Source organism: Xiphias gladius, chromosome 1 (assembly GCF_016859285.1).
Source record: "Xiphias gladius isolate SHS-SW01 ecotype Sanya breed wild chromosome 1, ASM1685928v1, whole genome shotgun sequence".
NCBI classification, from domain to species: Eukaryota; Metazoa; Chordata; class Actinopteri; order Istiophoriformes; family Xiphiidae; genus Xiphias; species Xiphias gladius.
In genome coordinates, this window is record NC_053400.1 from 24,966,001 (window position 1) to 24,993,026 (window position 27,026).

General features: G+C 41.9%; 3 protein-coding genes across 3 annotated transcripts; all 3 read right to left on the bottom strand.

The window, feature by feature from the left end:
• Positions 1-6,279: 6,279 nt before the first annotated feature.
• On the bottom strand, positions 6,280-7,272 carry LOC120790039 (POU domain, class 4, transcription factor 1-like; the record flags this gene model as incomplete). Its single annotated transcript, XM_040127295.1, has 1 exon — positions 6,280-7,272. A coding segment is annotated over one exon (993 nt), but the record flags the coding sequence as incomplete, so codon positions are not given.
• Positions 7,273-7,999: 727 nt separating this feature from the next.
• Positions 8,000-9,538, bottom strand: LOC120793756 (POU domain, class 4, transcription factor 1-like). The gene is made up of 2 exons (XM_040134110.1): positions 9,416-9,538; positions 8,000-8,977 (listed from the first exon to the last, which is right to left on the bottom strand). Exons 1-2 carry the CDS (start codon positions 9,536-9,538, stop codon positions 8,000-8,002), a joined length of 1,101 nt encoding a protein of 366 aa, XP_039990044.1.
• A 1,425-nt stretch (positions 9,539-10,963) lies between these two features.
• obi1 (ORC ubiquitin ligase 1) lies at positions 10,964-17,877 on the bottom strand. Its single transcript, XM_040125487.1, has 6 exons — positions 17,672-17,877; positions 17,294-17,429; positions 14,646-14,737; positions 13,899-14,120; positions 13,364-13,452; positions 10,964-12,876 (listed from the first exon to the last, which is right to left on the bottom strand). Exons 1-6 carry the CDS (start codon positions 17,741-17,743, stop codon positions 11,466-11,468), a joined length of 2,022 nt encoding a protein of 673 aa, XP_039981421.1. The 5' UTR covers positions 17,744-17,877; the 3' UTR covers positions 10,964-11,465.
• Between the last annotated feature and the right edge of the window lie 9,149 nt (positions 17,878-27,026).

The window sequence follows — 27,026 nt, forward strand, 5'->3', positions numbered from 1 at the left end:
TCCCTCTTGTTTCCGGTCGCGGGTCCCCCTCTCTACCACGCACCTTCTGTCTGCAGCACGTGCGGGTAATAATGACAGGGAAATGGGTTCAATACAAGGGTTCAAAGAGCACCGCGCCCCGGGGCCATGACGGCTCTTAAGAGGCAGGACTTGGGAAATAAATGACATTTAGGGAATAAGGCAGGTTTTGCATAAAGTGACATTCAGGTGGCAAGGCGTAATTTTTGAATGTGGTGAAACATATCGTGTAGACATTGAGTGTTTTGATCATTTTAGCGCTACACTTTATCAGTATGGATGGCAACCGGAGCAGGGGCAACGCAACTACAGGGTTAAGCCATAGTCAGCTTTGTTTTGAAGACGTCTTCAAATTTCCGTCCAGAGCTTCCAACACACCAACTACAAGGACAGAGTATGATTGAATTAAGTGCCCCTTAATAGAATTTGATGATTGTAGACTGTAAATCTCTTACAGTACAGACTTGTTGCTTGTTTTGTTTTTGTGTGCGGCACAGTGGACTAATCCAGATGTTACAAACTACCTCCAGTCGGTGCTAAAAGGGTGAAGCATCATATCAAACACAAACAGCTGGCAATCACAGCCATCCTCTGAGTGACTTTTAGGGCTCTGCAGTCATATTAAGAGTCACATATGCAGGTTCTTGCTCCAGTCAAACTCTCTCATCAGACGTCCTCGGTGTCTGCAAACTGATGCTTTTAGCTCTGGTTGGCACATGGCTGATGACTGATGCCCTGTAAAGATCGGCTACAGTGAGAGGAAGGACGTTTTTTAAGTCTTGATCAAAATAAAGCTGCAGAGTGGCAGAGTGAACGCTTTCAGGCTGTTTGAACGCCTCAGATGTGTGTTCATTTGTGTCCATAAAAGTCAGAGTGGACTCTCTGGGAAACATGGCACAGTAAAAATTGATTTGTTATTAGTGATAAGTTCTGGATCGCTTACAAAAACAAACAAAAAAAGTTGAGGAGAAATTTGATTATTGGTGAATTTGGAAAGTTGAAGCAGTGTAAATAAACACGTTTATGGAGGCACACTACAGTTACTACTTGTTCAACTACACAGGGCTCGACTTTTTTAATGAAATTTGATAAAGTACCCAAATGATCAATCTGGCATTCTACTGACTTCAGCTGTTCCACCAATTTGGATGATATTGTGCTCTCATTGAAGCTTCTATCACAGATTGAAAGTTCTTCCATCCTGTATGTACGTTAAACAGTTATCTATTAGTCAAAGGAAAATACACTTGGGGAGTCACAACAAAGGGATGACACTTGACGGTAGACTTAGTCTGTTTTAATGATCGTAATTTTAAAAGTGCGACCACAGGATTCAAGTGGAATGATGGCACAGGTCTTTGTATCATCTAGCCTTCACTAGCTCCAGAGATTTGTGTTTTTAAAGATCTGAAGATCTAAATATCTATTTTAATAGTCATGTTTTCAATGCATAGACATCTGGATTGTTTCATTATCCATTTCTCCTCTAGACTACAAAAAAAAAAAAAAAAAACTTTTTGGTTGTCTTCAAGCTCTAGTTTTTTGTTAACAAATACTACAATAAGAAGATGTGCGCTGGCAGACTTTGACCTGTGTTTTATGTGTGTGCCCCATACAAATATGAATCTATATCCAAGCATACATACCCATTTTTTAGCTGTCAGTAGCTACATGACAAGAGGTCAGCCCCTCAAGATCAAATATTTTTCTTACTAAATGACGGATTTATTAGACAAATAAGTTGTTCGTCTGAATCTGAACCCTCTGTGATTGAAATATACCCCTGTGTCAACAGCCTCGCCTCTCAAAGCGGGTCCCGGGCGATGGAGGGCTGCCACGGCGGATTACTGAGCAAATATAAGTGGGAAATGAGTGCAGATCTGGGGGATCTACCCATCCACATCCCCGGTTTGACATTTCCGTCCAAAGGCCAACCTCCCTGCGCATTGTTAGATCAACGCAGCCTTCGATGGGAGCTCTTTTTTTTTTTTTTTTTTTTTTTTTTTTTGGTCTTATGATACTGCACAAGTAGAACTTTCAAAAACAAAGGCCATAATTGAAAAAAAAAAAACAAAACCGAGTCAACGCGGTATGTGTGCGCCCTCCATTTCTTTTTACTTTATCGAGTAGCGTCGTAATTGTAATGATGCCATCCATCTTAACCTGTGCGCCTAACAGCTGCGATTAGGGTAGGCCCACTCCCTTCCGCTCACAGCTATGGCCCCCCCCAAAAAAAAAAAAAAAAAAAAAGTCGTGCGCTCGTAAATCTAAGCGCCCGCGTTACCATAACGTGCGATGAAATCATTATTTGGCAACGTGGTGTCAGAGACTCTCTCATCTCGTCTGTCAGGAATCCAATTTCCTTTTATTTACATCCACGGTATAGATTAATTAGTCCCCCGACCAGTAGCCTGAAGGAATTAAGTTATGAGATCCTTTGGTGGACTCCGTGATTAATCCATCGCGGCCCATGCAAAGAATACGAAGGAAGGAAGAAGGAAGGCGAGGAGGTGAGGCGATTAATGGAGAGCGGGCGGGACCGCAAACATTGTTACATAATAGTAATAATACAAATACAAATACGAAAAATAATAATTCATAGTTTAAGAAAATGTTACAGCGAGCGTTTATTTTTTTATGTGATCAATTTGAAATTTAAGGCCGTTTTCTTTGCTGTAAGGCTCAGACGGGACACCCAAAGCATCATGGGATGGGACAAGTGGAAGTGAGTGTGTGTGTGTGTGGGGGGGGGGGGTCACCTAAATGATCTAGGCATAAATATATGGGGAAGGCCCTTTCCGGCCCAGGCTATAATCGGAGGCCCATACGATCAGCCAGTGCCGCGGCACCACTATCGATAGAGCTTTAAGGGTTATGATATCGGCGAAGTTACTGATGAAATATCCCCCCTGATTAATAGAGGACTCTGTCGTAACGGGCTGACATGTGGTAGGCGAGGCAGCTGGGGACGGTACCTCAGGCATCCCCTACGGCCATTAACATATTAGAGGCTATTGTGCAGGCAGACAGTCGGACTTCATCCAGCGCCCCCGTGCAGGGAGACAGCACCCCAGAGCTGTTTGATATAGGCTTTCAATAATGCATCACTCTTCAATCCGCCAACGGAGCTGTTCGTGGTGCTGAAATTACTGCCGTGCGGCGCGCGCGGTGCCGCGCGTGGAGTGTGTTCAGTGCCAGCGGTGTTGTGTTACTCTCGGCAGGTAGTGTTGGATGGGGAAACTTGGGACTCGTCAGATAAAAAAAAAACAGAAAAAAAACAAAAACAAAAAAAAACGACACGGGTAGATAGAGAAGTCGGAGTTTATTTAGAATTGTTCGATGTTGAAAAACCGAAATCGGGAAACCTGCGGTTAAGCCGGTTGAGCAGAAAAGTTTCTCGCCCAGACGTTTTCTCCGGATCAGTCTGTGCCGCGATAAAAATACAAAAACACATCTGGGGCAAAAATATTCCGGAGTTTTTCAGGAGTAACGACAATACGTTTCCTCGGAGCTACTTTTTTTGTTGTTGTTGTTGTTGTTTTGTTTTTTTATTTCCCCACTTTCCTTCCAGTCGTCCGCACACTGGCATCATTTCTCACAAACCGTGAAGAATAAAGCGACGCAAACGGTGTGGGAGTATTGCAATTGTTCTACAACCAACCCCGACATCGCAGATCAATGCTAAACGTTGTAAAAATAATAATAATAATAATAATAATAATAATAAAACCAGCTGTTACCGATTAACAAAGAGAATAAAATAAAACTAAAAATGCTCTACTCACGTCAAGGAGTGGCTCGCCCCTGTGTCCGTGTGGCCAAACGCTCAAGAGGAGCGAAGGGCAGCAGCTTTCTCTGCCGTTTAACGGCGGCTGCCTTCATCCGCCCGCTTCCCCCGAAACTCACCGGTGGCTGTCTGAAAATGCTGCATTTTATATCAGCAAACGCCAATTAATATTGCATTACCTGCATCTGAAAAATGAATTTTGTAAAGGCAGGGCCCAGCGAGAAACAGCTGGAAGTAAAGAGTGGACGGAAATATTTGGAGGGGGGGGTCGGGGGTCACAACAGTGGTCATTTTAAATAAACAAATCAACTTTTCCTCTTCCCTTTAATTTCCTCTCTCCCCCCCCTCTCTCTCTCTCTCTCAGGTGTCAAGGGGAGACGCTTCGATGTCGCTGTTGAGTTCATCGGACTCTGCTGTGAAACTTCATTAAATGTTGATTGTTGGGCCCGGATCACCACAGTTTGAAAAGGCGGTAACTTCATCCTAGCGAAGAATTCCGGACACACATTTGACGGCCTGCTCTGCTGTAATGAAGCCTATTGTGTGTGTGTGTGTGTGTGTGTGTGTGTGTGTGTGTGTGTGTGTGTGTGTGTGTGTGTGTGTGTGCAAACAATCAAATATATTGGCAACTAAAACACAATAGCTCAATTACCAATTTTACTCACTGATGAGTTAAAAATTATAGTTGTTTGAAAATATAAAATAATACATAATAAAAGTTTGATTCTATTATTATTATTATTATTATATTTATAAATATATGATTAAACATAATTATATCGTTGTTATGCTTTGAATCCAATAAAAAAATGAATCAAAGGTTAAAGAACAAGAGGCGGAAATCCTGACAATCCTCATCCTTGATGTGGTTTGAATCGAGACTCCATGCTTCCCAAATTTATGCCATTTTACTTGACCATTAAAAGAGACAATCTTTGAAGACGCCCATTATTTCGACTGATCAACGTCTTGTCTCGATGCTGCCGAAAACGGTCAAATCGAGCAATTTTGCGCGCCACCGGAAAATAAATCAAAGCACGCCTCGATGTGCGTCGAGTTGTGGCCACAATAAATGCCATTACATCCGCAGGGAGAGCTGAATAATTAGGCTATGTTCAGCGTGGGCCCAATCACAACCAGGAAAAGCGTGGTTTTCTTTCTTCAGTTTATTAGAAGATTGCTGGAACACACCTCCCCGTTGGATTTGGCTTACAGGGTGAACAGTACCAATGAAAGTCAGAGGACAGCGGAGGAGAGGGTGGAGAAGTTGTGAGAGAGGGAAGGAGACAGTGGGACATTTTCCAGGATGCACGCGTCGCCGCAGTTTTGTAAACATACCTGTGCACAAAGTAAAATATTACTTACACAACCTTTCCGTAACAATGAACACGACAAACAACGTGGTGATCGTAATGTGAAAACAGGCATTTAACAGTGACTTACACCATCCACGAAATAAAGGTCTGTCAGTAGACAGCTCTACTGTACGCAGTGATTCTTTTTCCAATGCATAGAGCGTTTGCACTGCAAACGGAAACACGGGACACAAAATTCAGGGTTGTTTTTTTTTTTTTTTTTTTTTTTTTTCTCTTTTCCTTTTTCATTGTGATCCTCTCCTCGATGAAGCACGCGAGGCTTCCGTGCCCCCCCCCCCCCCAATCTGTTTGAAACTTTGCCCCGGTGATGCCCAATGGTGTCGGCAGACCCTATAATTTATTTCCAAAAAGACAGGAGCTCACCTCTGATACGTGATAGAGTGAAGTCTGTATATACAAAACCATTTCGACTGATAACTGATCTATAAACCTAAAGGGTCCTTTGTGCAAATTCAAAATAAATATATCTATAGATGTGACAGCCTATAGAGGCTAAATTACTGCCCGTGAATTAGGATTTCATGCAGGCCTAAAAATCTTTTTTCGTTAGCCATAAACGTTTTACAACTAAATTTGAGTTTATAGCAGCCTCCAAAGAAGAAGAAGAAATGAGCAGATGAGGAAATGAACAGATTCATGAATTATTCTATACCAACAACGACAAAAAATGAAACCAAAAACACAGTTCAACAATCAATGAGGTAATTCGTAAATGGCTATACTTCAAATAATAGGCCTATTAGGAGAAAATAACTCGCTATAGTATCAAGCAAATTACCTCTTTCCACATGTTTTTGAAAGGCAATGTCGACGTCGCTAAACGTTTCCCTCGTAACAACTGAGCGAGATTTGTGTAATCTGTTATTTGCATACTTCACATTCACCGATAACGTGAAAATAAACAAGATATATGAAGCCTTGTAAAATGGGTGTCTAAAGCCCATTGTGCACCAACGTGTAAAATCGCTGGAGACAAAAGACTGAAAATGGTGTCTTAGTGTCCCTTGGTCCCCAAATTCAGTCACACAACTTTTGTTGTTGTTGTTTGTTGTTGTTGTTGTTGTTGTTGTTGTTGTCGTTGTTTTCTTCCTTTGCCCGTCAGTGAGCAGCTGAAAATTTCAACCTCTTCTGCTTCTGTCTTTGGTTACAAAACCACACTCGCACCACATTTTTTTTCAGGTCCAACTTTTCCGCTATAGCTGCTATTTTCTCGGACGACGGCCGAGGCTGTACGGCGAAGTAAGCCTCCAAAGACCTCTTTTCTGGGGCCGCTATCGAGGTCCTCTTGCGTTTCTTTTCCCCACCGTTGAAAATGTCCGGTTTGCTCATTTTCTCCCTCTGGGCCCCCTCGGCCTCCTCCAGCCAGGCCTGGAGGATAGGTTTGAGCGCAATCATGTTGTTGTGGGAGAGAGTTAACGACTCGAATCGACAAATTGTACTTTGGCTCAGTGATCCCACGCCGGGGATTTTGAGATTAGCCAGAGCACTGCCCACGTCCGCCTGGGTCACCCCCAGCTTGATCCTCCGCTGTTTGAAGCGCTCCGCGAAAGCCTCCAGCTCCCTTGGGTCTGTGTCCGAGTCATTGATTGAGGGGAGTCCGGTGTTAGTGAGCCCTGGGCCGCCTTGACTCACCCCGTGGTGGCCCGGTAAGAGCCCGTGGTGGGTGAGAGGCGAGTTCATGCTCATAGCCTGGTGGGAGAGGTGACCCAAGCCGTGCATGTGAGAGTGCGAGTGGGCAGAGGAGGTGGAGATGAGCCCTCCGCCGCCACCTCCGCCGCCTCCGCCGCCTCCTCCGCCGGCCCCGTCGTGCGCACTGGACATAAGAGTGAGGGACGGCGAGCTGATGTGGTCCATGATGTCCGGGGGCTCCAGGTTCTGGTGGTGGTGGTGGTGATGGTGATGATGGTGGTGGGCCAGTGGCACGGTGGACGTCGACGAGCACGGCACTGTGCTCATTGTGTGGTAGGTTGCGTCGGGCTTGAACGGATGCGTCTTGCCCTGGGACACGGCGATGTCCACGGCCGCCAAAGCCTCAGCCCGGGCCAGTAGGGTCTCATCCAGGCTGGCAAATATGTTGTTGTTGTTGTTGTTGTTGTTGTTGTTGTTGTTGTTGTTGTTGTTGTTGTTGTTGTTGTTGTTGTTGTTGTTGTTGTTGTTGTTGTTGTTGTTGTTGTTGTTGTTGTTGTTGTTGTTGTTGTTGTTGTTGTTGTTGTTGTTGTTGTTGTTGTTGTTGTTGTTGTTGTTGTTGTTGTTGTTGTTGTTGTTGTTGTTGTTGTTGTTGTTGTTGTTGTTGTTGTTGTTGTTGTTGTTGTTGTTGTTGTTGTTGTTGTTGTTGTTGTTGTTGTTGTTGTTGTTGTTGTTGTTGTTGTTGTTGTTGTTGTTGTTGTTGTTGTTGTTGTTGTTGTTGTTGTTGTTGTTGTTGTTGTTGTTGTTGTTGTTGTTGTTGTTGTTGTTGTTGTTGTTGTTGTTGTTGTTGTTGTTGTTGTTGTTGTTGTTGTTGTTGTTGTTGTTGTTGTTGTTGTTGTTGTTGTTGTTGTTGTTGTTGTTGTTGTTGTTGTTGTTGTTGTTGTTGTTGTTGTTGTTGTTGTTGTTGTTGTTGTTGTTGTTGTTGTTGTTGTTGTTGTTGTTGTTGTTGTTGTTGTTGTTGTTGTTGTTGTTGTTGTTGTTGTTGTTGTTGTTGTTGTTGTTGTTGTTGTTGTTGTTGTTGTTGTTGTTGTTGTTGTTGTTGTTGTTGTTGTTGTTGTTGTTGTTGTTGTTGTTGTTGTTTGTTGTTGTTGTTGTTGTTGTTGTTGTTGTCGTTGTTTTCTTCCTTTGCCCGTCAGTGAGCAGCTGAAAATTTCAACCTCTTCTGCTTCTGTCTTTGGTTACAAAACCACACTCGCACCACATTTTTTTTCAGGTCCAACTTTTCCGCTATAGCTGCTATTTTCTCGGACGACGGCCGAGGCTGTACGGCGAAGTAAGCCTCCAAAGACCTCTTTTCTGGGGCCGCTATCGAGGTCCTCTTGCGTTTCTTTTCCCCACCGTTGAAAATGTCCGGTTTGCTCATTTTCTCCCTCTGGGCCCCCTCGGCCTCCTCCAGCCAGGCCTGGAGGATAGGTTTGAGCGCAATCATGTTGTTGTGGGAGAGAGTTAACGACTCGAATCGACAAATTGTACTTTGGCTCAGTGATCCCACGCCGGGGATTTTGAGATTAGCCAGAGCACTGCCCACGTCCGCCTGGGTCACCCCCAGCTTGATCCTCCGCTGTTTGAAGCGCTCCGCGAAAGCCTCCAGCTCCCTTGGGTCTGTGTCCGAGTCATTGATTGAGGGGAGTCCGGTGTTAGTGAGCCCTGGGCCGCCTTGACTCACCCCGTGGTGGCCCGGTAAGAGCCCGTGGTGGGTGAGAGGCGAGTTCATGCTCATAGCCTGGTGGGAGAGGTGACCCAAGCCGTGCATGTGAGAGTGCGAGTGGGCAGAGGAGGTGGAGATGAGCCCTCCGCCGCCACCTCCGCCGCCTCCTCCGCCGGCCCCGTCGTGCGCACTGGACATAAGAGTGAGGGACGGCGAGCTGATGTGGTCCATGATGTCCGGGGGCTCCAGGTTCTGGTGGTGGTGGTGGTGATGGTGATGATGGTGGTGGGCCAGTGGCACGGTGGACGTCGACGAGCACGGCACTGTGCTCATTGTGTGGTAGGTTGCGTCGGGCTTGAACGGATGCGTCTTGCCCTGGGACACGGCGATGTCCACGGCCGCCAAAGCCTCAGCCCGGGCCAGTAGGGTCTCATCCAGGCTGGCAAATATGTTACTCTGCAGCTGCAAGGGCGAAAATTAAAAAAAAAAAAAAAAAAGGAGCGGGAGGGAGAATGGAGGGGTGCGAAATGGCCAAGAAAGGAGGAAAGACAAGGAGAAGAAAGGGAGAGGGCAGAAAAAAAGAGGAAAAACATAAATAAATGTATCTGTCAGTCGAGACTTTTGGCAACACATAACACAGCCGGAGTATTCCTTCAGAAGCGGCAAGTCATAAAAATTAATACAAAAAGAGTAAAGCCAGGCTTTGCGTGAGCATGCTTTCAACAAGATCACAGACTCTTCGAGTGATTGTCGTGGAATACATGAAAAAAACATTAAGTGCGCGTCTTGGCTGAATGTGCCTTGGAGCAGCTCTTGTTATTACGCGCAGACAGCGTTCGGCGCTACATGCAGCCTAAGCACGAAAAAGGACAAAGTCGAAGTTTTGGGGGGATCATTTACCTGTGGAGTTTGTAGACAGGCTCTCCTTATAGCTTCCGAGCTGGAATGCAGGGTGGTGTACTTGTGCTCGGGCAGAGAGGGATGCATGGCGAAGTGCGGCTGTTTGCTGTTCATGGACATCATCTTGGCGAGCTTCTCCAATTAAAGTGCACGGGAAAGAAGAGGGGGGAACGGCTACGCGAGCTGGAAAATAGTCATAGATACACAGTGATCCTTTGCCTATCCGGTAGTGATGCAGTGCAGTTCGCTGTGTAGTGCGCCGAGTGCAGCCTTGAGCCCGGAGATCACAGAGATGCCTGCAGTCTCTCAGACGCACTTATCTGTCTACTGTTTCCCACTGCTGGGGATGAGAGGCTCTTACACCTGAGCGCCTCAGATCTCGTCAAGCCCCTGCTCGGCTGCTCTCGCGAGACATAAACTGCCAGAACAGTGAACGGGCTGACAAATAAAAGCCGCTCACAGGGCAGGCAGTAACATCTGGAGACTAGACGCCCTGCGTTTTTAAGGGGCTCACTCCGCTCCATCCAGCCGCGGAACTGCGCCGCTCCCAGCGTCTTTAGGCCCGATTCTGGACTTACGAGGCCGTAAACCACTGATTTAACGCTCTTTATTTTAGCAGCGAACCATTTTAGACTGGACTTTATCCGTCTGATCTCAGGAAGTTGGTTTCCTAGGGCATTATTAGGAAGTAATGTTTCAGAAATATGAGTAAGCATCCATTATGTTCAGTATATATTAAATATCAACGTAAACAGGGACACAGAAAAACAGCATGGAAATGGTGCAGTCACTATAGAAATAATTGACACTTCTATATTTATTTAATTGACTCCACCAGTTGTTTACACCCGTGCCAAACGTTTAAATGTGTAGGTTACACAGTTTGCCAGTAGACTCTTTTCTCGGCCCACTGGCCCGTCTCTCATCTTAACCCTTGGAAGTAATGAAGCCAGATGAGCACTAAACAAATTGATTTAATGCACCAGCGTAACCTTGTACACAGTCTTTACCTAAATTAATTAATCCCAATGAATTAACACTTCATTTATTCAAACCACAGCGGTTACGCAATTAAAATTTCATGCAGCGATTAGAGGTATGTGAAATATACATGATATCGTTAAATTTGCATAATAAATAAGGCGCTTTCCGCTACAGTGGAATTACTGTTGTGTGGGGTCTCTAATGTGCGTCGCTATAGGCTACAACATGCTCTCGTCGGCATGAATAGGCCAAGCTTTTTCGACTTTTAATGGCAGCAAATTAGTAACTGTTAGTTTAATGTAAATGCAAATCATTAGGAAAAGTAGCACAAAAGAGTAATATGATTTTAAAAAAAAAAACTATTAGCTTGTCCTCTAAATATTCATCACGATTTCCTCTAAGAATCAAAATATGGAAAAGTCGCCACTGAATATTAGTTCAATACAGCCCATGGCAGTCCATGACTGATTGTCACTGATTCAGTTTTTAGGTGACCTGAAACATGGAAAAGATGAAAGAAAATGCTGACAAAAAGCAGAGGAGAAAATTAAGCTTCATACATTCTCATTGCATTACTATTTTATTTCCTAACACATTCTTACAACGCAGTATTTAATTCAAAATATCATTGTTTTTCATGATAGTCATGTTCATCTGTCTTCAGCATTGCATATCAGCATAAAAAGATTGCCATGTTTACTGAATCGCTCGAAATGACCAACAAATACAAGTGGGCTGAGAGTTTGTTTGGAAAATGTCTCAGCACCAAAAGTGATGCACTAGAGTATAACAAAGAACTCATACAAGTGTTTGTTCAGTTAGAACACAGATTCATTTTCAGAGTGTCAAGACTGGCCTTAAAAGCTATCTAACTGCCACCAAGACCTACAAGTAGACTACACGAAAAACTGACAGACAAACATTTACGCCTGAGCATCACAGTCACAAATTTATTATGAAGCAACACGAAGTCAATGTCTCCAGCCATGTGTGGTCGTGAAGCCTGACCAAAACACACTGCAGTGTATGGCACAGTGAGAACACACAGGTTCAGCTTGTAAAACCTTCACATGAGCTTTGAAAGTTTGGTGGGACTGCTTGTGTTGAAGGGACTGTGAGACTTTCTCTTAGTTGGCTGGCTGATGTTGAGTGTGTGTCGGTCTCTTGTTGTGTTCGCAGGTTTACCGGTGCAGCTGGAGGAGGAGGATGGGGAGGAGGAGGAGGAGGAGGGGGAGGAGGAGGAGGGGTTTACATGATCGTGGCCTTTGCTTGCTGGACTGAGAGAGCCAGAGGGACCAGCCTTATTCTCTTCCAGCGGATCAAAAAGTAAATCAAAAGACAGCTCTTCAGTCTGGGAGGGCCCTCCAGCCCCTGCACAGCCCGAAACATGGGCACCGCTCTCCCTGCCCGACACCAGCGCAGCCAAACCTTCATCTGCAGAGCCTTTTGGAGCCACTTTGTCACTCAAGGTGCCATCCGTGTTGTCACTCGCTGGATGTTTCTTCTGGTCACGCTGTATCACAGCTTTGCTACCGTGGCTTGACAAGACATCAGGACAGGTTTGTGGTTCTGGGACAAGAGTGTTGTCCAAGTCTGTTGGCGGGGAGGAGGCCAGGGAGAGCTGCGATCCCCGGCTACTGGAACTCTCTCCATCCAGCATCATGGAGTCCAACTCTGAGATTTTGTCCAGGTAAGCTGCATCCATGGAGGCCTCGCTGGACATCTGGAAACTATCAGGCTCATCAGCGACCACATTAGTGGATGTGGTTCCTTTATCTGAGCGCTCTTTAGTCGGACCTGGACATGGATGGTCATCAGAATTAGATCGCTGCCAACCACCCCAGAAGATCGACTTTGAGGGTTCCGTGTCAGTGTCTGGAGTCCCGCATTTGGGGAAGTTGTCAAGGCTGCTGAACTGACTCTCCATCGTGCTGTTACTCTTGCCAAGACTAGGAAAATCTTCAAAATCAAGCCTCCTCAGATAAGACACAGGTTTAAATGCAACTTTCTTTTCACGGATGCCAGGGCTTCTCAGAGTCAGGGAACGGAAAGCAGAGGATGGAGTGGTGGGCAAAAAGTCAGAGGAGGTGCTTTCCAAGTCCTCGTTTTTCTGCTCTGCAGTCGGATTCTTATTAAACTCTTTGCGATCTGTAGATGGCATGAACATCAAACTGTGATTTCTAGCAAACGTTGGACATTCTGCCTCTGGATGGCTGCAGATTGACTCCCTCTCTTTGTCACTCAAGCTTCTCATCATCATATTGATTTTCTGTTGCTGTGAGAGAGCCTCTGACCCAGCCTTGCTACTCCCACATGCTTCCTGCGCTTCAGGACATCTCTCCTCAGACTTTTTGACCCGAGACTCCAGGTCCTCAATGTACTGGTCACTGCGCTCCAGAGCCTTCTTCAAGTGGTCCACATCACGCTCATACTGCTGGATTTTAGCTTCTAGTGCTGCCACTGTATAACGACCAAACCTGGGGAAATATCATTTTGTGTCCTTAAATTGTTAATGGATCATCATGACAGAAAAGCTAAATAACATTTAGCTGAGTGAGTTTTTTTCTTTGGTCATGTGCTTGACCAAGCAAATGTACCTTATGCAAGACAGCTCATTTGAAAAGTATAACTAAGATATAAATTAAAACAGTCTTAACTCTATCTTTTGGAATATCAGTTTAGAAAAAGGTAACTGATGCTGATTTGACAGCAAAAGGGACTAATAAATCACATAGAAATTACTAACTTTAGCAACAAGTCACTGCCTCCAGTGACTTCTTGCCCCCAGTGACCTGCTTCAGCCATTTTCATTGGGAATGACACTGGACTGAAACAGGGCTACTTCATTGGAGATCATGTCAGTGACTTAGAAGCACATGCCAAATAACGCTACATTTTTGTTGCATTTGCACAAAGAAAGGGTCAAAAGCCTTTAAGTGTCATTAACACAAGAAAGAAACTTACTTCTGAGGAGATCTGCTCGCCACCTCTGCTTTCAATCTCATATTCTCTTGTACAAGGTCGACATTTTGAGATCGTAAAGCCTTATTTGCCTGAGGATGGTCAAGTAAAACAATTGCAGTATGTTACGCATTATTCCACAAAGGTAGCAAAAAAAAAAAAAAAAAAAAAAAAAACAAGGGAAAAACAAAATATCAATCAAGCATAGTATTTATGCTACAGACAGAAGTATCAAGTAAATTTATCTTTTATCAATATTTCTATTGAAAGATCGTAATCTGGTTTAAAAAAAAAAAAATTAAAAAAAAAGCACATTATATTAGCCTCACTCCTTCATGATATAATGAATCAGAATGACAACCATGTGTTATTGTGAGTATTCTGGTAGACTTGTACCAGTTACACACACAGTGCTTTGTACTTAACCTTGTACTCTGACCTCCCCATAGAGGTGGACACACAAAAGGGAACATCTATCCTCTGAGGATCAATATTGTTAATATCAACGCAAATTTACTGATTATTATAGATTGCATACCTCCTTTAGCTTATCCATGTCCTGCTTTACTTTATCGCAAACATCTGTGGCAGCTTGCAGCTTGTTTTTCCATTCTTCCAAGACATAGGGGTCAACTGTTTTGTCCCCTCGTTGCGCTGTATTCATGCTGCAAGGATCCAGAGCAGTCTTCAGTTGCACTTCCAGACTTTGATTTTTTGTTTTCAGCTCTTCATTTTCTCTGATGAGCCCTTCAATTTCTTCCTGTTGAAGGGAAATCATGTGAAACGGAAAACAGGGTTTAACAATTAACCACAGTACTACAAGACTATATCATCAATACTTACAGGGCTACCACAGTGTTGAAAAGTTAGCACAGAAACTACTGAAACATTTGGATGTTTTTTCCATTTTGGCAAACATAAGGCTGGACACTATGTTGCAATTTAAAATAATAATTAATTGCTTTCACAGAATTTGCCACATTCTGTCAACAAAATTAAATGATCAATTTAAACTTTATTAGTCTGCTCCAATCCAAAGAGTAACAATAAATTGCTCCACCAGATATTCCGAGTACATCAATACAGAAAATCGGTATCACCGGATGTTATCTGCAACAGAAACTCCACTGAACTGTCTTGACCCAATAGCCTGCACTTACATTTTTGTGGTGATACACCCCCCTAAATAAAGTCTGTTCAAGAGCCTAAAACTGTTCGTTACTGCTGTGAAAACATATGAGAGCATTTTAAGCATATGAAAAAACATGGCACGCTGAACCAATACCTCATACTCCCTTAAAAGCAGTTCTCCCCTGGTCTTTCTGAGACATTTCCTCGTGGAAGGGCTTTCACTGTGATCACTCTCATTGGTACCTCCTGTAACAGAAATACACGAGTACAGGGTGAAACACACCAACACACCGGGCCACAAAATGCATATCAAAGCACCAAGTAAAGACACGCAGCTTTGATGTGGGTTCGATGATGCATTGACTATACTAATATAGAGCTGCTACCCAAAACATGTCAAACATCAGCATAGCTTTGAAAGTTGGGGTGCTGCCCTTTAAAATGTAGGCTAAAGTTAACTGAGGTGCCGGAGCTCCCCTGAAGAAAACTGTTAGATTTGATGTGAATACATTAGTCCTACAGCCCTGTCCTTGTAGCCTTCCCTCAAGTAATACTCTAAACCTTTTGGGAAATATGCTTGTCAGCAGTCTTACTAACAGTTCCATGAGTGGGCTTCCATGATATTTCTCTTTTCAGCACAGAGACTGGTCAAGTACGTGTTACAAGTTGTTCCGAGAAACTAGGATTAAAGGTATCTTAATATCTTAGATTTAATCTTTTTATTTCATTATTTTATTCTCGTCAGACCAACTGGTGCATTACAGTGTTTTATAGCTCAGGTGCCAGAAAAGAAAGAACTGCTGTAATAAAAGCTCTGCTAGCATTTTTGTTCTCAAAACAGCCCCCTAATTTCTGCAAGAAATATTATAGTGGACGACCGAAACGTCCAAATCTGTATCCAGTCGGCCAGAGCTACGTGCTTGCATGTCAGTGTGGAATGTCTTCGGTCAGTTTGTGACCAGCTTGATCAGGCAAACAAAAATAGGAAGGAAAGCAGGAAATCATGGGTTGATCCAGAATCAAAGAATCAAACACTGCACTCATACGTTCAATCATGCATTCTAACGTCATTGCCTAAATGCAAAATTCCTTCTGTCTCTGGCATTTCTGATAACATGTTTCTCCATGTCGCCATGTTGGTGGACAAAAAAAGTTGATTATAACAACAAATGATCTGAAAATAACTCTCTTATATGAAAGACATCTCCAAACAACAATTTGGCAAATGCTTGTTGCAAATGCTTTTTAGCATCACTATAACAGAGATGGCCGTCAGTCCTAGCTATCTTTGTTCACATGCTCCAAAGCCTGGTTGGTTTGACGTACCAAAAAATTAATCAGAAACTATTTTGATAATTGAATAATAGTGTGTCTTTTTTTGTTTTGTTTTTTTAAATCAAAATTGCTAAATATTTTCCCATTCCAGCCTCTTAAATGTAAGGATTTGATGCATTTCTTTGTTGTACATAATAGCAAACTGATTAGGTTTCGGTTTCGGTCTGTTGGTTGGACAAAACAACATCTGAAGACATTACACTAAGCTGTCTGAAATTGTAACGGGCATTTTTCACAATTTTCGGACATTTTATGGACTATTGATTGATTAATCGAGATAATAATCAGCAGATTAATCGATAATGAAAATAACCATTAGTTGCAGCCCTAGTTTCTTGGATCAAGTAAAGTTCAAGTAAAGATCAAGTAAAGTATAAGTATAGTATAAGTATAGTATACTTTATCTTGGATAAAGTATACTGGTCTAACATAAGTTACTCTCAAGTGTACAACCCTGAAATGGATGATGCAGTCCACAATTGTCCTTGAAGCATGTCAGATGGGTGATCACCCAACAGTTCATTTCATTCATAGTTCAGTAACCGAGTATTTTGGATTTTCACCTGCTGAAACCGCAACAAAGCCAGGAAAGACAGAAGTTACCCAGGTAACACACTAGACGACTTGATGACTCATGGGGACCACTAATGACAGCGGTACAATGGCCCTGAGAGCTCAACACACTGCAACTTAAGAAACCACATGCAAAGAGACAACACACAAGCAAATGAAGAAAAACATCTTAGTCAGTTTGATGATCAATCAATGCACATCATTTTGAAAAAAGGACACTGAAAAAAGAGAAAAACCCACCCAAACACAGAAACGCACTGGAAAAACAGAAAAGAACTAAATGAGCCATTCAATCGAATTGCAGGATTGAAATATTTCAGATATTCGCTAATAATGGTCTTTGCTGATTACTAGTTTACCACAATTCAAGTAATGGTATATAATATCTGAATCATGTAATCAGTGTTTAAACTAAAAAATAAATGAATAAAACTTACACAACAGCATCTTAGTTCTATGAAGTGAATGGAATTGTTTGGGGGTTTTGGTTAACTCATTTTCATTGTGTTCTGTGTGATTTGCAGGGTCGATGTCTGATAGTTGTGTTTTGGGGTTTGTTTGTTTGTTTGTTTTTTTCTTATTTGGCTGTGTTTTCTACATTTGCAGCCTTTTTTTTTTTTTTTCTAAATACATGTGAATGGGATGTCAAACTGACGAAGATGTTTCTCTTCATTCGCTTGTGTTTTTCTTAAGCTGCTAGTGAGCTGAGCTCTCAGGGCCACCTTCGTACTGAAGGCTACGGCTAATGCCAACATTGCAACTGCTTCAACCTTGACCGCAACTTTAACCGGTAACTCGCCGGTGAGATGCTGCGGGCAGACGAAGCCTCGCAGCACCTCGGGCTCTCTCGCTTCGTGTGCGTGTTCCCCTTGGGTTTGTTACGGAGCTACTCACCGATGATTTCTCTGCAGGGGCTCTCTGCCGTGATGGGGACTCTGCAGGTGGGACACTGGCTGGCGTTCTTTAACCATATTTCCATGCAAGACGAACAGAACACGTGGTGGTTGGCACAGATGACGGGCTGCCTGACCTGCACAGAGAGCAACGCGCGGATTCAGTCGTAACTCTGGTAACTGGAGCACATCAAAGCCCGGAAACACGGATTGGGTTAGCAACGGTCGCGAACGTCAGCCGCATGAAGCCCCGCCGGTAACGTAATAACGTTAAGGATACTAGGCAGCAGTTTGCCCCGTGTAAACACTTCATCGTTGTTCAACGGCTGACGGACGTTAACGATTTAAAAAAAAACAAAACGAACGGATCGGCACTTACCTTCCCGAGACATATCTGGCATGAAATCGGCAAAGTCAGAGAAAGGGTCGATGTCTGATAGTTAAGAGCCATGATTTGGAAGAATACGCCGCGCACACAACGCACCGTCCCTGGGGAGGTACAAATCTCCCACCATAACCCGCCGCGCCGCGCGCCGAGTCTTGGAGCTACGGAAAGCCAAAAAGGCCTAAAAGGCTGTACACAGTGTTGCCGGAATTGGGCGGTAAAAAAAAACCCCGCCCGCCCAAATCAAATTTTGGGCGGGTATAACAGTGGCCCAAGTCAAAAAGTAGCGCGGATTATGGGCCACTGTTGTACTTTTTGAAAGGGACAAGTGCGTGCAGGCGTTGCAACAGTTGCAGCAGCAGCAGCAGCAGCAGCAGCAGCAGTGGCTGCCACGCACAGCTAATGGAGTCGATTAAGGTACACTTAGGTTACCCTTAGCACCCGATTGAGTTATGACCCTGAAATATCAGGGTCATAACTCAGTCAAATCTGTACACATACACATGACATATATATTTTTAGATTCAATGTAACTTACACTTTCCAAGAATATCATTATCTCTGACTTCCATCACAAATAAATGTCAATAAAACCACTTAGAAGTCACAGAAAAAAGACACTACAGAACCTGCCTGAGAATCATTGTGTTTTTAAGTTTTCTTCAGTAGTAAAGTAATCCAGTGATAGTTGTCTGTACATCAATGGGTAAATTCCAAAAAGAAACTGCTAATTGTTAATCTGGTTTATTAATCTTCCTGAATGTAAAAAAAAAAAATGGCTAAAAGATTGGGCAGGTTGTAGGCTCTTTGGGTTACTTTTTTAAAGCTGGACTGGGCAAATGTTCAAAACAGCAGCAAAAAGAGAAGAGGTTTGTGCTCCACCATAAATAATGGTATAGTTACCTTTACTATTCACCTGGAAAAAGGTCAGGAATTACATTTTTTAAAAATGTGTGATTGATCGCCGGATTAAAATGTACTGCCTTCAATGAGAAAGTTTTATCTCTGGCATTTTCAAAGAAAACATACATTTTCAGGTATGCATGTAAATCCAAATCTCCCTCTCCTTTTAGCTCTGTTTTGAGCTAAAAGGAGCTAAAACATCTGCCTCTTTAGCGTGAAAAATGTTCGGCTGTTTTATCTAGCTACTTTTGTTTATTTTGTTCACTGTATAGTGCTGATCAGCATAAAATAGATTTATTAAAGCTGAAGCTGGAAACTAGGTTAATTAGAGCGGTGCTAGTGAAACATGCAGTAAATTTACAGGCCATATAACCAAAACAGTGAGCTAAAAGTTGTGTTATAATTCTCTGCGGGTTCATCACTGTGAGCATCCCCCATTATCAGCTACTATAATTGATTTAAGCCTATTGTTAAAATAAAACCATTGATTAGTGGAGCTGCAAATACGGAGAGCTCAGTTAGGCAGGATTAAGAAATTAAGAAAACTATTAACTAACTATAAATGTGGGTGATTTATATGATAGTAAATGTGATTAAAATACTTTTTAAAAGATCTAAAATTAGTCTGCATTTCAGTTTTTTCCCCATAACAATAGCTAGGGGCTTCTGTATGAAATCAGCCTGATGAGTCCATTCACTGATGTATAATACAAATAATAAATAACATATTATAACTGTATGTCCATAGGTCTTCGGTAAAAATATTTAAAAGTTGGGGACTTGGAAAGGCAGATTATGGTCTGCAGTACAGTTTGTCACTTTCAGTAAATATTGAACTCATAACATGCTGCTATTTTTTTTTTTTACCCAATCAATTAATAACTTGCTCAAAGGCAGAGTTGATTTATGTGTTGTCTAAATGTTCCTCCATAAAGTGTACAAGTCTTATCCAGTGTTTCTGTATTTTCAATATCAAGCAAGGGCATAGAAGTTTTGATTTTATTTTCTTCAACTAATGCGTACTTTTCCTGTTCCAATTCTTTCAAATATCAACAACAATTTCCTTTGCGACAATGAGTAAGGTGTTTTGTGGGCCAAGTCCAGACCATATGATGTGTGGATACTGGATGTAACCTTGACTAACCTAATGCACATCAAAGATGCACGCTCAAGATTTTAACCCATAATTAGCTGATTTTGTCTCAGTGAACATTTTAAACGGGGAATGATACACCGAAAGCTGTACATTATATTATATGCATTTTCCAACACAAAAAACAGCCATGCACATGGACAACAAAACTCACCTTACTGTGTTTGATGGGCATGCAAGCTGTATTCCCCATTAGAATCTAAAGCTACCAGTCATCCATAGGGATGCTGAGATTGGGCTGTGATTTGCATGTCACAGATTAAAATGGAAAATAAATGTTAAAAATGGAAATTGAAGAAGCTAGTCCTAAAAGAAATTCCAAAGGTTCAAATCAGGTAAAAATAAATAAATAAATAAATATTACACTTGCAGATAGTGTATACAAGAGCATACAGATGCTTTCTATTTTGGTTAAAATTAGCTTGCAAACAAATATAGTTGTTCTTTGAGTAAACTTCTTCATATTATTACACAGGGAAGTTCAGGCAAAGCTGTTCACAGACAGGGACTTACTGAGTAGGTCTCACTTACACCTATAGGTACCTATAGGTTAGTGCGTTATCAATAACAACTAACAAAGTAAGTTCTTTACTAATTAGCTTTGGTGTCTCTCCTTTTTTTTTTCTTTAAATGATAAATCACAGCAAAACCTAAGGACCATATCTTTTATTGCGATATCAAATGTAAATATTTATGCATCAAGACATAGAAATTATTGCAAAATGACAGTTCCTTACATAGATGCCACAACGGCACTTTAAAACCTGCCCATAATGAAGAACGCAGTGCAACATTTTGTGAGCATTCGTCTCAGATGAACAGTCTAATTTATAAATAACGATACTGAGTGATCTAATATTAGCATAATTTCCACTACAAATATTTCAAATTACATCTCCACCACAGTTTAGCTCTCCAGAGCCATTACTCATATCTAAACCAACATGTCTTTTCTTCATCGTCTGTCAAACCAGGACATCTTCTAGGGATGTAATATGATTAGAATTGACTGTCTGCAAAATCAGCTTGTACACTGATCCCAGTTTAAAAACACCACCAGTACTTGTTTCGTTGTTTTCAACACAATATTAAATGGATCACAGGCCACCACTTGTGCTCACTCATTTTTTGATTTTTCCTAGCACCATTGGTTTTATGAAAACGTCTGGAGGAAATATACGTGATTAATGCGTTTAAGTTAAATAAATTAGAGATTGGGTTACATGTAGTATCAATTTACATTACAGTATTTAATGTCACGTTTTGTTATCACTGCATAATGAGAATTTATTAAAATGTTTACAGACTTTTGAAACAGTGCGTATATAGAGACAAGGAAATATTAAAATATTATTAGTAACTGTTTCTTATTGGACTAAAAAAAAACAGTGTGGATGATTTTGCAGTGGAAGCTTTCATTCAAGCCCAGATTTATCTCAATGTCAAAAATGACTTCAAAGAGAACCTGACATACAAGATGTTGTCAGAGACACTTTACAGTTTGCCACAGTAAACCTTCAAATTGTAACCGAAGTTGTTCCTGCATTTGTTACTGGGAAACTTGCCTTAAAATAACCAATAACAGACTGAATTGAAAGAAATGCTCATTTTCGACAAGTTCCATTGTCCCTTTAAGATGCATTGCTTTGCAACAGGCCAGTCATTAATTGGTGACAGTCAATTAATCACAGCCGGTACAGACGGCTGCATCTATTGATCTTGTCCCACCACTTATTTTTCATCCCTAAATGACACCGATTGCCAGATTTGACCAGCATGTGTAATGGACAGTAAAGAACCAATGACCCGAGTGTCAGTCTTGTCACTGGTCAGGATCTGGATCCCCTCCCCCATCTTTGGCAAATAGCATCTTTACCATTTAGCTTGGAAAGGTTTAGACTGCCCTAAGAGCACAGCAGCGAAACAGTGCGCTCTGGTGCTCAGATGACCTTTTCTGTTTAAGGCTTAATCTCTGACAAATGCTTGCTTTAATTAGCTTGATACCCCCTGCCTAGGCTGCCACCCCACCCAGCTCCTCTCTCCCAGCTCTGTCTCCATCTCTCTATTTTTCCTCTGGCTTTCCCAGTGTGCCTTTTGGAAATTCTCAAACGCAAATAAATGTGGAGCTGAGACAATGTAGTCGATGAATCAGTTAGTCTATGGGAAATATATAAAAAATATTTTGATTATCGATTAATCATTTATGTCCACTTTTAAGCAAAAGTGCCAAACAGTTGATGGTTCCAGCTTCTCCAGTGTGAGGACTTACCACTATTTCCAATCTGATGTTGTGGCGATCTAACTATCTTTGGTTTTTGGACTACTGGTCAAATACAAAAAAAAAAATTGTTTGAAGACATCACCTCGGGCTCTGGGGAATTATTACGTCCATTTTTCACCATTTTCCAATGTTTTACAGAGCAAACAACTTATATATTAATCGAAAAAATAATTAGCAGATTAATCGGTAATGAAAATAATCGTTAGCTGCAGTCGTACATCAATGTGATCTAGGTATGAATGAAATTAGAAAATGTGGAAAATCTGTTTGAAGTATTGAGCTTCTATAAGGAAAAGATAAGGCAAGTATCATTCTTAAAACATTGATTATATGTACAGCAATTATGAGAAAGTAATGTATAATAACTTTTCAGGACAATGCCTTACGAGTTCCAAATGTTGTATCAGTGGAATTACGATATGTTACTTAAAAATAAAAAATCAATCGTGTTTAGGGAAGGTGATGTTTAAAACACAGTACAAAATGATTAAACGTAATCATCCCTGTGAGAGTGTGATGTCACAAATAATGAATAGCTAACAGTATTTGAAAGTGTGACACAAGAGAACAAAGCACAGAGAAAGAGGTAATGTTGATAAATAGAGAACATTTCTGCAGAAGTTTGATCATCACGAAGTAAATTGGATACATGTTGCTGATCACTTTCCAACACTGCTGAAATTAAATCTTCTCAAAGCCTCAGCTTCACGCAGAGACTGCAGCAGATCATGCATCCCTCCCACTGCAGTAGCAAACACAAGTAAAATAGATGCATGGCTACAAATCCCTGTTTTATTGGAAAGGGGCCTAATTATTAGGATGTAAGTCAGGCTCTGACTGGAGGGCCGTCTCCTTGATGCGGGCCTGGTTTATATTTATCCCCTTCTCCGCAGCTACAGCAGCAGTGCCACCACCACTACCAGCAGTCTGTGGCACTTTTATTACATCGCCCACAGGCAGGTTCAGCCCTGTCACAGTCACACATACACATACACACACACACACAGACACACACACACACACACACACAGCCTGCAGGACCGGCAGCTAGCTGAGTCCCCTCCACAGCAGAGTTACCCCACATCCCCATGCAGCCCCACATGGGCCCTTGGGACAGCGGAGGGAGGGAGGGGGTATTATGGTAATACCATAGCCTGCTGCTCCCTTCCCCTCTCCTGCAGCACAGCTGGGAAGGACCATCATTACAAGTATTGTAGCAATCTGTTTAAGAGGGACACATTGGAGAGGTTGGGTGACAGAGAGAGGATGAGTGCTGCATACATAGATCACATAAAATATGATTAAAATGTGTGTGAGGGGACCAGGAATAAAATGCAAAACTTGTTATGAACACCTTATATCAAGTCCACTGTCAAAATGGCCCGCTGTAAATCTCTATTTTCCCCTCTTTACTTTTTTATTTTATTAAAGGTTTCTTGTGTTGAGCTGGTCATATCTCAAGACAGGAGGCCTGTGGCACACAAGGAATAAATAGGACATAAAGTACTTGAATCTCTAATGCCTCATATAGCTTTACCAATCTATATTGTAGTGTGTCACAAGCTGGAAATCCATTAGAAAGTGACAGAAATCAAATGGCCTTGCAATAGTGCAACTGTGCTGCTCTTATGGTCAAATTACCCTGATTCCATGCAAAATTCTCCAACCAATTATTTTTAGACACAAATGAAATCCAGGAGATATATCTATGACGTCTTTATGGTAATTGATCAAAAGCTGTGATGATCAGAGAGAAACTCCCACAACACATGTCTCAATGCTGCTTTAAATACCTGTTTTGCAATAGATTAGTGATTATATATCAGGAAAGTCTAATCAGAATAAACCGCCTACTCCACTATTCTGGTAGCAGATTAGACCTTTGACAGAGCGGTCAATCACTCACTGTCGGATTAGGCTGCTCAAAGCCATCCATCTACGTGTCTTGTTTTGGAGCACAGGAGCAGGGCTGTGATTCAGAGCCTTCCTCAGACTCCATCATCCTCACAGTATTTTTAGGAAACAGAGATATCCATTACATCCTTTTTTTCCTTCCCTGTGCCCTCCTTCTCATTCTATTTTCGGCTCGGTTTTGAGCAGAAAGTTCGATTGATAAAGCACAGAATCTATAACAGCATGCACAGAGGTGAAGGGTTATTGAATATTCTGAAGATGAACTATTAAAAATGCATATTATCTCATTATTCCTGCTGCCAAATAACTGGAAACTATATATGCCACAAGACAGAAAGTGATTGTCATTTTTTTTTTCTTTTCTTTTCTTGACCTGACAGGGGGCATGTGAAGAAGAGAGAAGGGAGGGAGGAGAGTGGTCTTTGAAATACTGCTCCAGTGCACCGATGTCCCTGAAACCTGACCCCTTACTGGAACTGAAGGGCATTATAAGACAGGGATCCTCCACACCATCTGTTTAAAGGTGAGTATATTGCTAACTATCTAACAGGAGCAGTGTGTATAACATCATGTTGGTGAAAACACAACAATGTTTTGTTTTCTTTATTTTGTAAAAACAACTTAAAAAAAAAAAGAGGCTGGTGAAATCATGTTCAACAAAGACATTTGTCTGCACTCACTCCTCCCAACCCCTCACCCTTACCACACAAACACACACACACACACACACACACACACACACACACACACACACACACACACACACCAGGAGGCCTTATTAATTATTTGTAGCCACTTGACTTCATATTGTGCTGCCAGTGGCTTGGTCAAAGATTATAATTACCACTTCCCTGTTTGTATCATTTTCCATCTCCTGTGCTTTTAGTGCAGTATTACTTCTCTTGTCCCTCTCTCTCCCTCTCTTACTCCCTCTCTCCCGTATACACAAGACCAAAAGTGCAGGCACATCATTTATTGATAAGACAAAAAGAATGTAATGAAATTATCAATGTTCTTGAATTAATTATGAACATGATTAAGAAAGCTAAAATCTCAGGAGCCGGTCTCTCATTACCCATTCACTCTTAGGGATTGCTTTCATTCAGGGAAGGAGAGGCGAAAAAGCCTTCCAGCAGAGCCCACTCCGGCTCAGCTCTTCTCCCTGTGTGCCTGTCCCCTTGTCTCTGCTGCCGGGCTGATTGACCAACCCTCCGACAGATCGGCTGCCAGCCCGCCTGGACAGCTCTCTCGCGCCCATGCTTGTTACTGTGATGTAGCCAAGCACAAGCTAGCTGCCTCATGGCCTCTGACGTTTGCAGGGAAAAGAGAGGATGTGCTCAACCTTCCTGTTCTACACCTGCGTTCGAGCTCGGGGGGTCTTGACCCTACTAAAAAAGAAACACTCGAGGTAAGTGAAACTTCTGAGACTTCTAACTAGACTTAAACTGCTCGTCTTTAAGGAAACTCTTAGGGTCATTTGTATTTGTCTTGGTAAAATCTTTTCTCTTTTCTATCTATTAACTGCTAAGCTTCACTTTTATTTCACTACATAAAAATATTATTTTGGGCACAGAGTTAACAATTTTTGTATCCCAATTTTAAAAATATATATATTAACAGCCACAATAATAATAGTCACTTTAGGTTTTAACATCACCTGTGGGACATAAACTGTTTATTGTTGCTTGATGAGAAGAGGAATTGTGTCAAACCACTCCATACAATATTCTGGTAAAAATATAAATGATAATACATGTAAGAAGTACATTTTTATCTACATATATAAGAACTGAGTATCATTTCTGATGCAGCCCTTTCTGTTGTCCCACTGGTGATTATTAACTGATTCTGTAGTGAAGTCATTTAAGAACTAATTATTTCCATTGTGGATTTCATGGCAGATAGGAACTGAATTATCCCACCTGTGTCACTCAGGCATGAGTCTCATCTTCCTTTTGATGAGTCTGACTAATTTTTGAGTGACGAGTAAAAAAAATGTATGTCAACCATTCTCCCGAAATTGAAAACTCTGCTTTGAAATTAATACTGCATATAATACATGACCTTAAATTTTTATTTTTTTTAAAAGCATGCTTCTTCAGTGATCCATATTCATATCATAAGATGCTTGTGGTTTTTTTGATGAACGTCTGCTGATAATGTCACCTCTGAACAATATGTATAATGCCCATTTTGTAGAATGTTACATCATGTTTATATGTGAGCAGCAGTGCACGCTAAACTAATTTCAGTGACTATTTATCCATTCATATTCTGTGAGAGCAATAGAAATGCTCTGCAATAGCTACAAGTCTTTGGTTCCGTCTACCTTCCTTCTGCTCAGTCACATGGGACGATATATGGGGCAATACTCCCCTAAGTATTGAGAGTTTCAAACAAAGTCTCAAACCCACTGCTCACACCATCTCTGTTTATGACTTTCTGTTTATGACTTTATGTCTTTCTAGCTTTCTCTACACGTACACACACTCAAAACCCAAGCCTGTGTGCACACACACACATGCTCAATCATTCTATAGATACAGAAATACAAACCTATGCATTGTGTCCCCTCCCAATACAAACAAAATGAACACACTCCTGCACGTGGACTGTATTCACGTGAACATGAACACGGTGTTTTACTCCTTCATATTATTTTAAGAGGCTCTGAAGTAAATGTCTAAATGAACAACAATTTTTATGGTGACAACACGTTTACTGACCTAACACCTTTGTGAAAATGATATTTGGCAGTGTTTTGTGAAATTCAAGGCTGTGTGGTGCCCTGCCCTCCTGCAACAGAGAAATATATAGAACAATTTTTCCTTCTTGAAAATGAGTTCATGATTTCTACTGCAGTATGAAGAGGAGAAAAGGTTCACTACAAGACAGAGAAAAACAAGAGAGAAAGAAAGAGAGATCTCAAGGGTTAATGGCAACCCTCCTGTCCTAAGGATTGATCCAAGTATTGGATCGCACATAAAGCTGCAGTTACTGGATATTACCCTGCCGCTATCGGCCTGCAGTGATGGCCTGGATAAGAAGTGCTTACCAAAGAGGATGCACCTCCAGGGCAGATACGGTTTCCCAGCCCT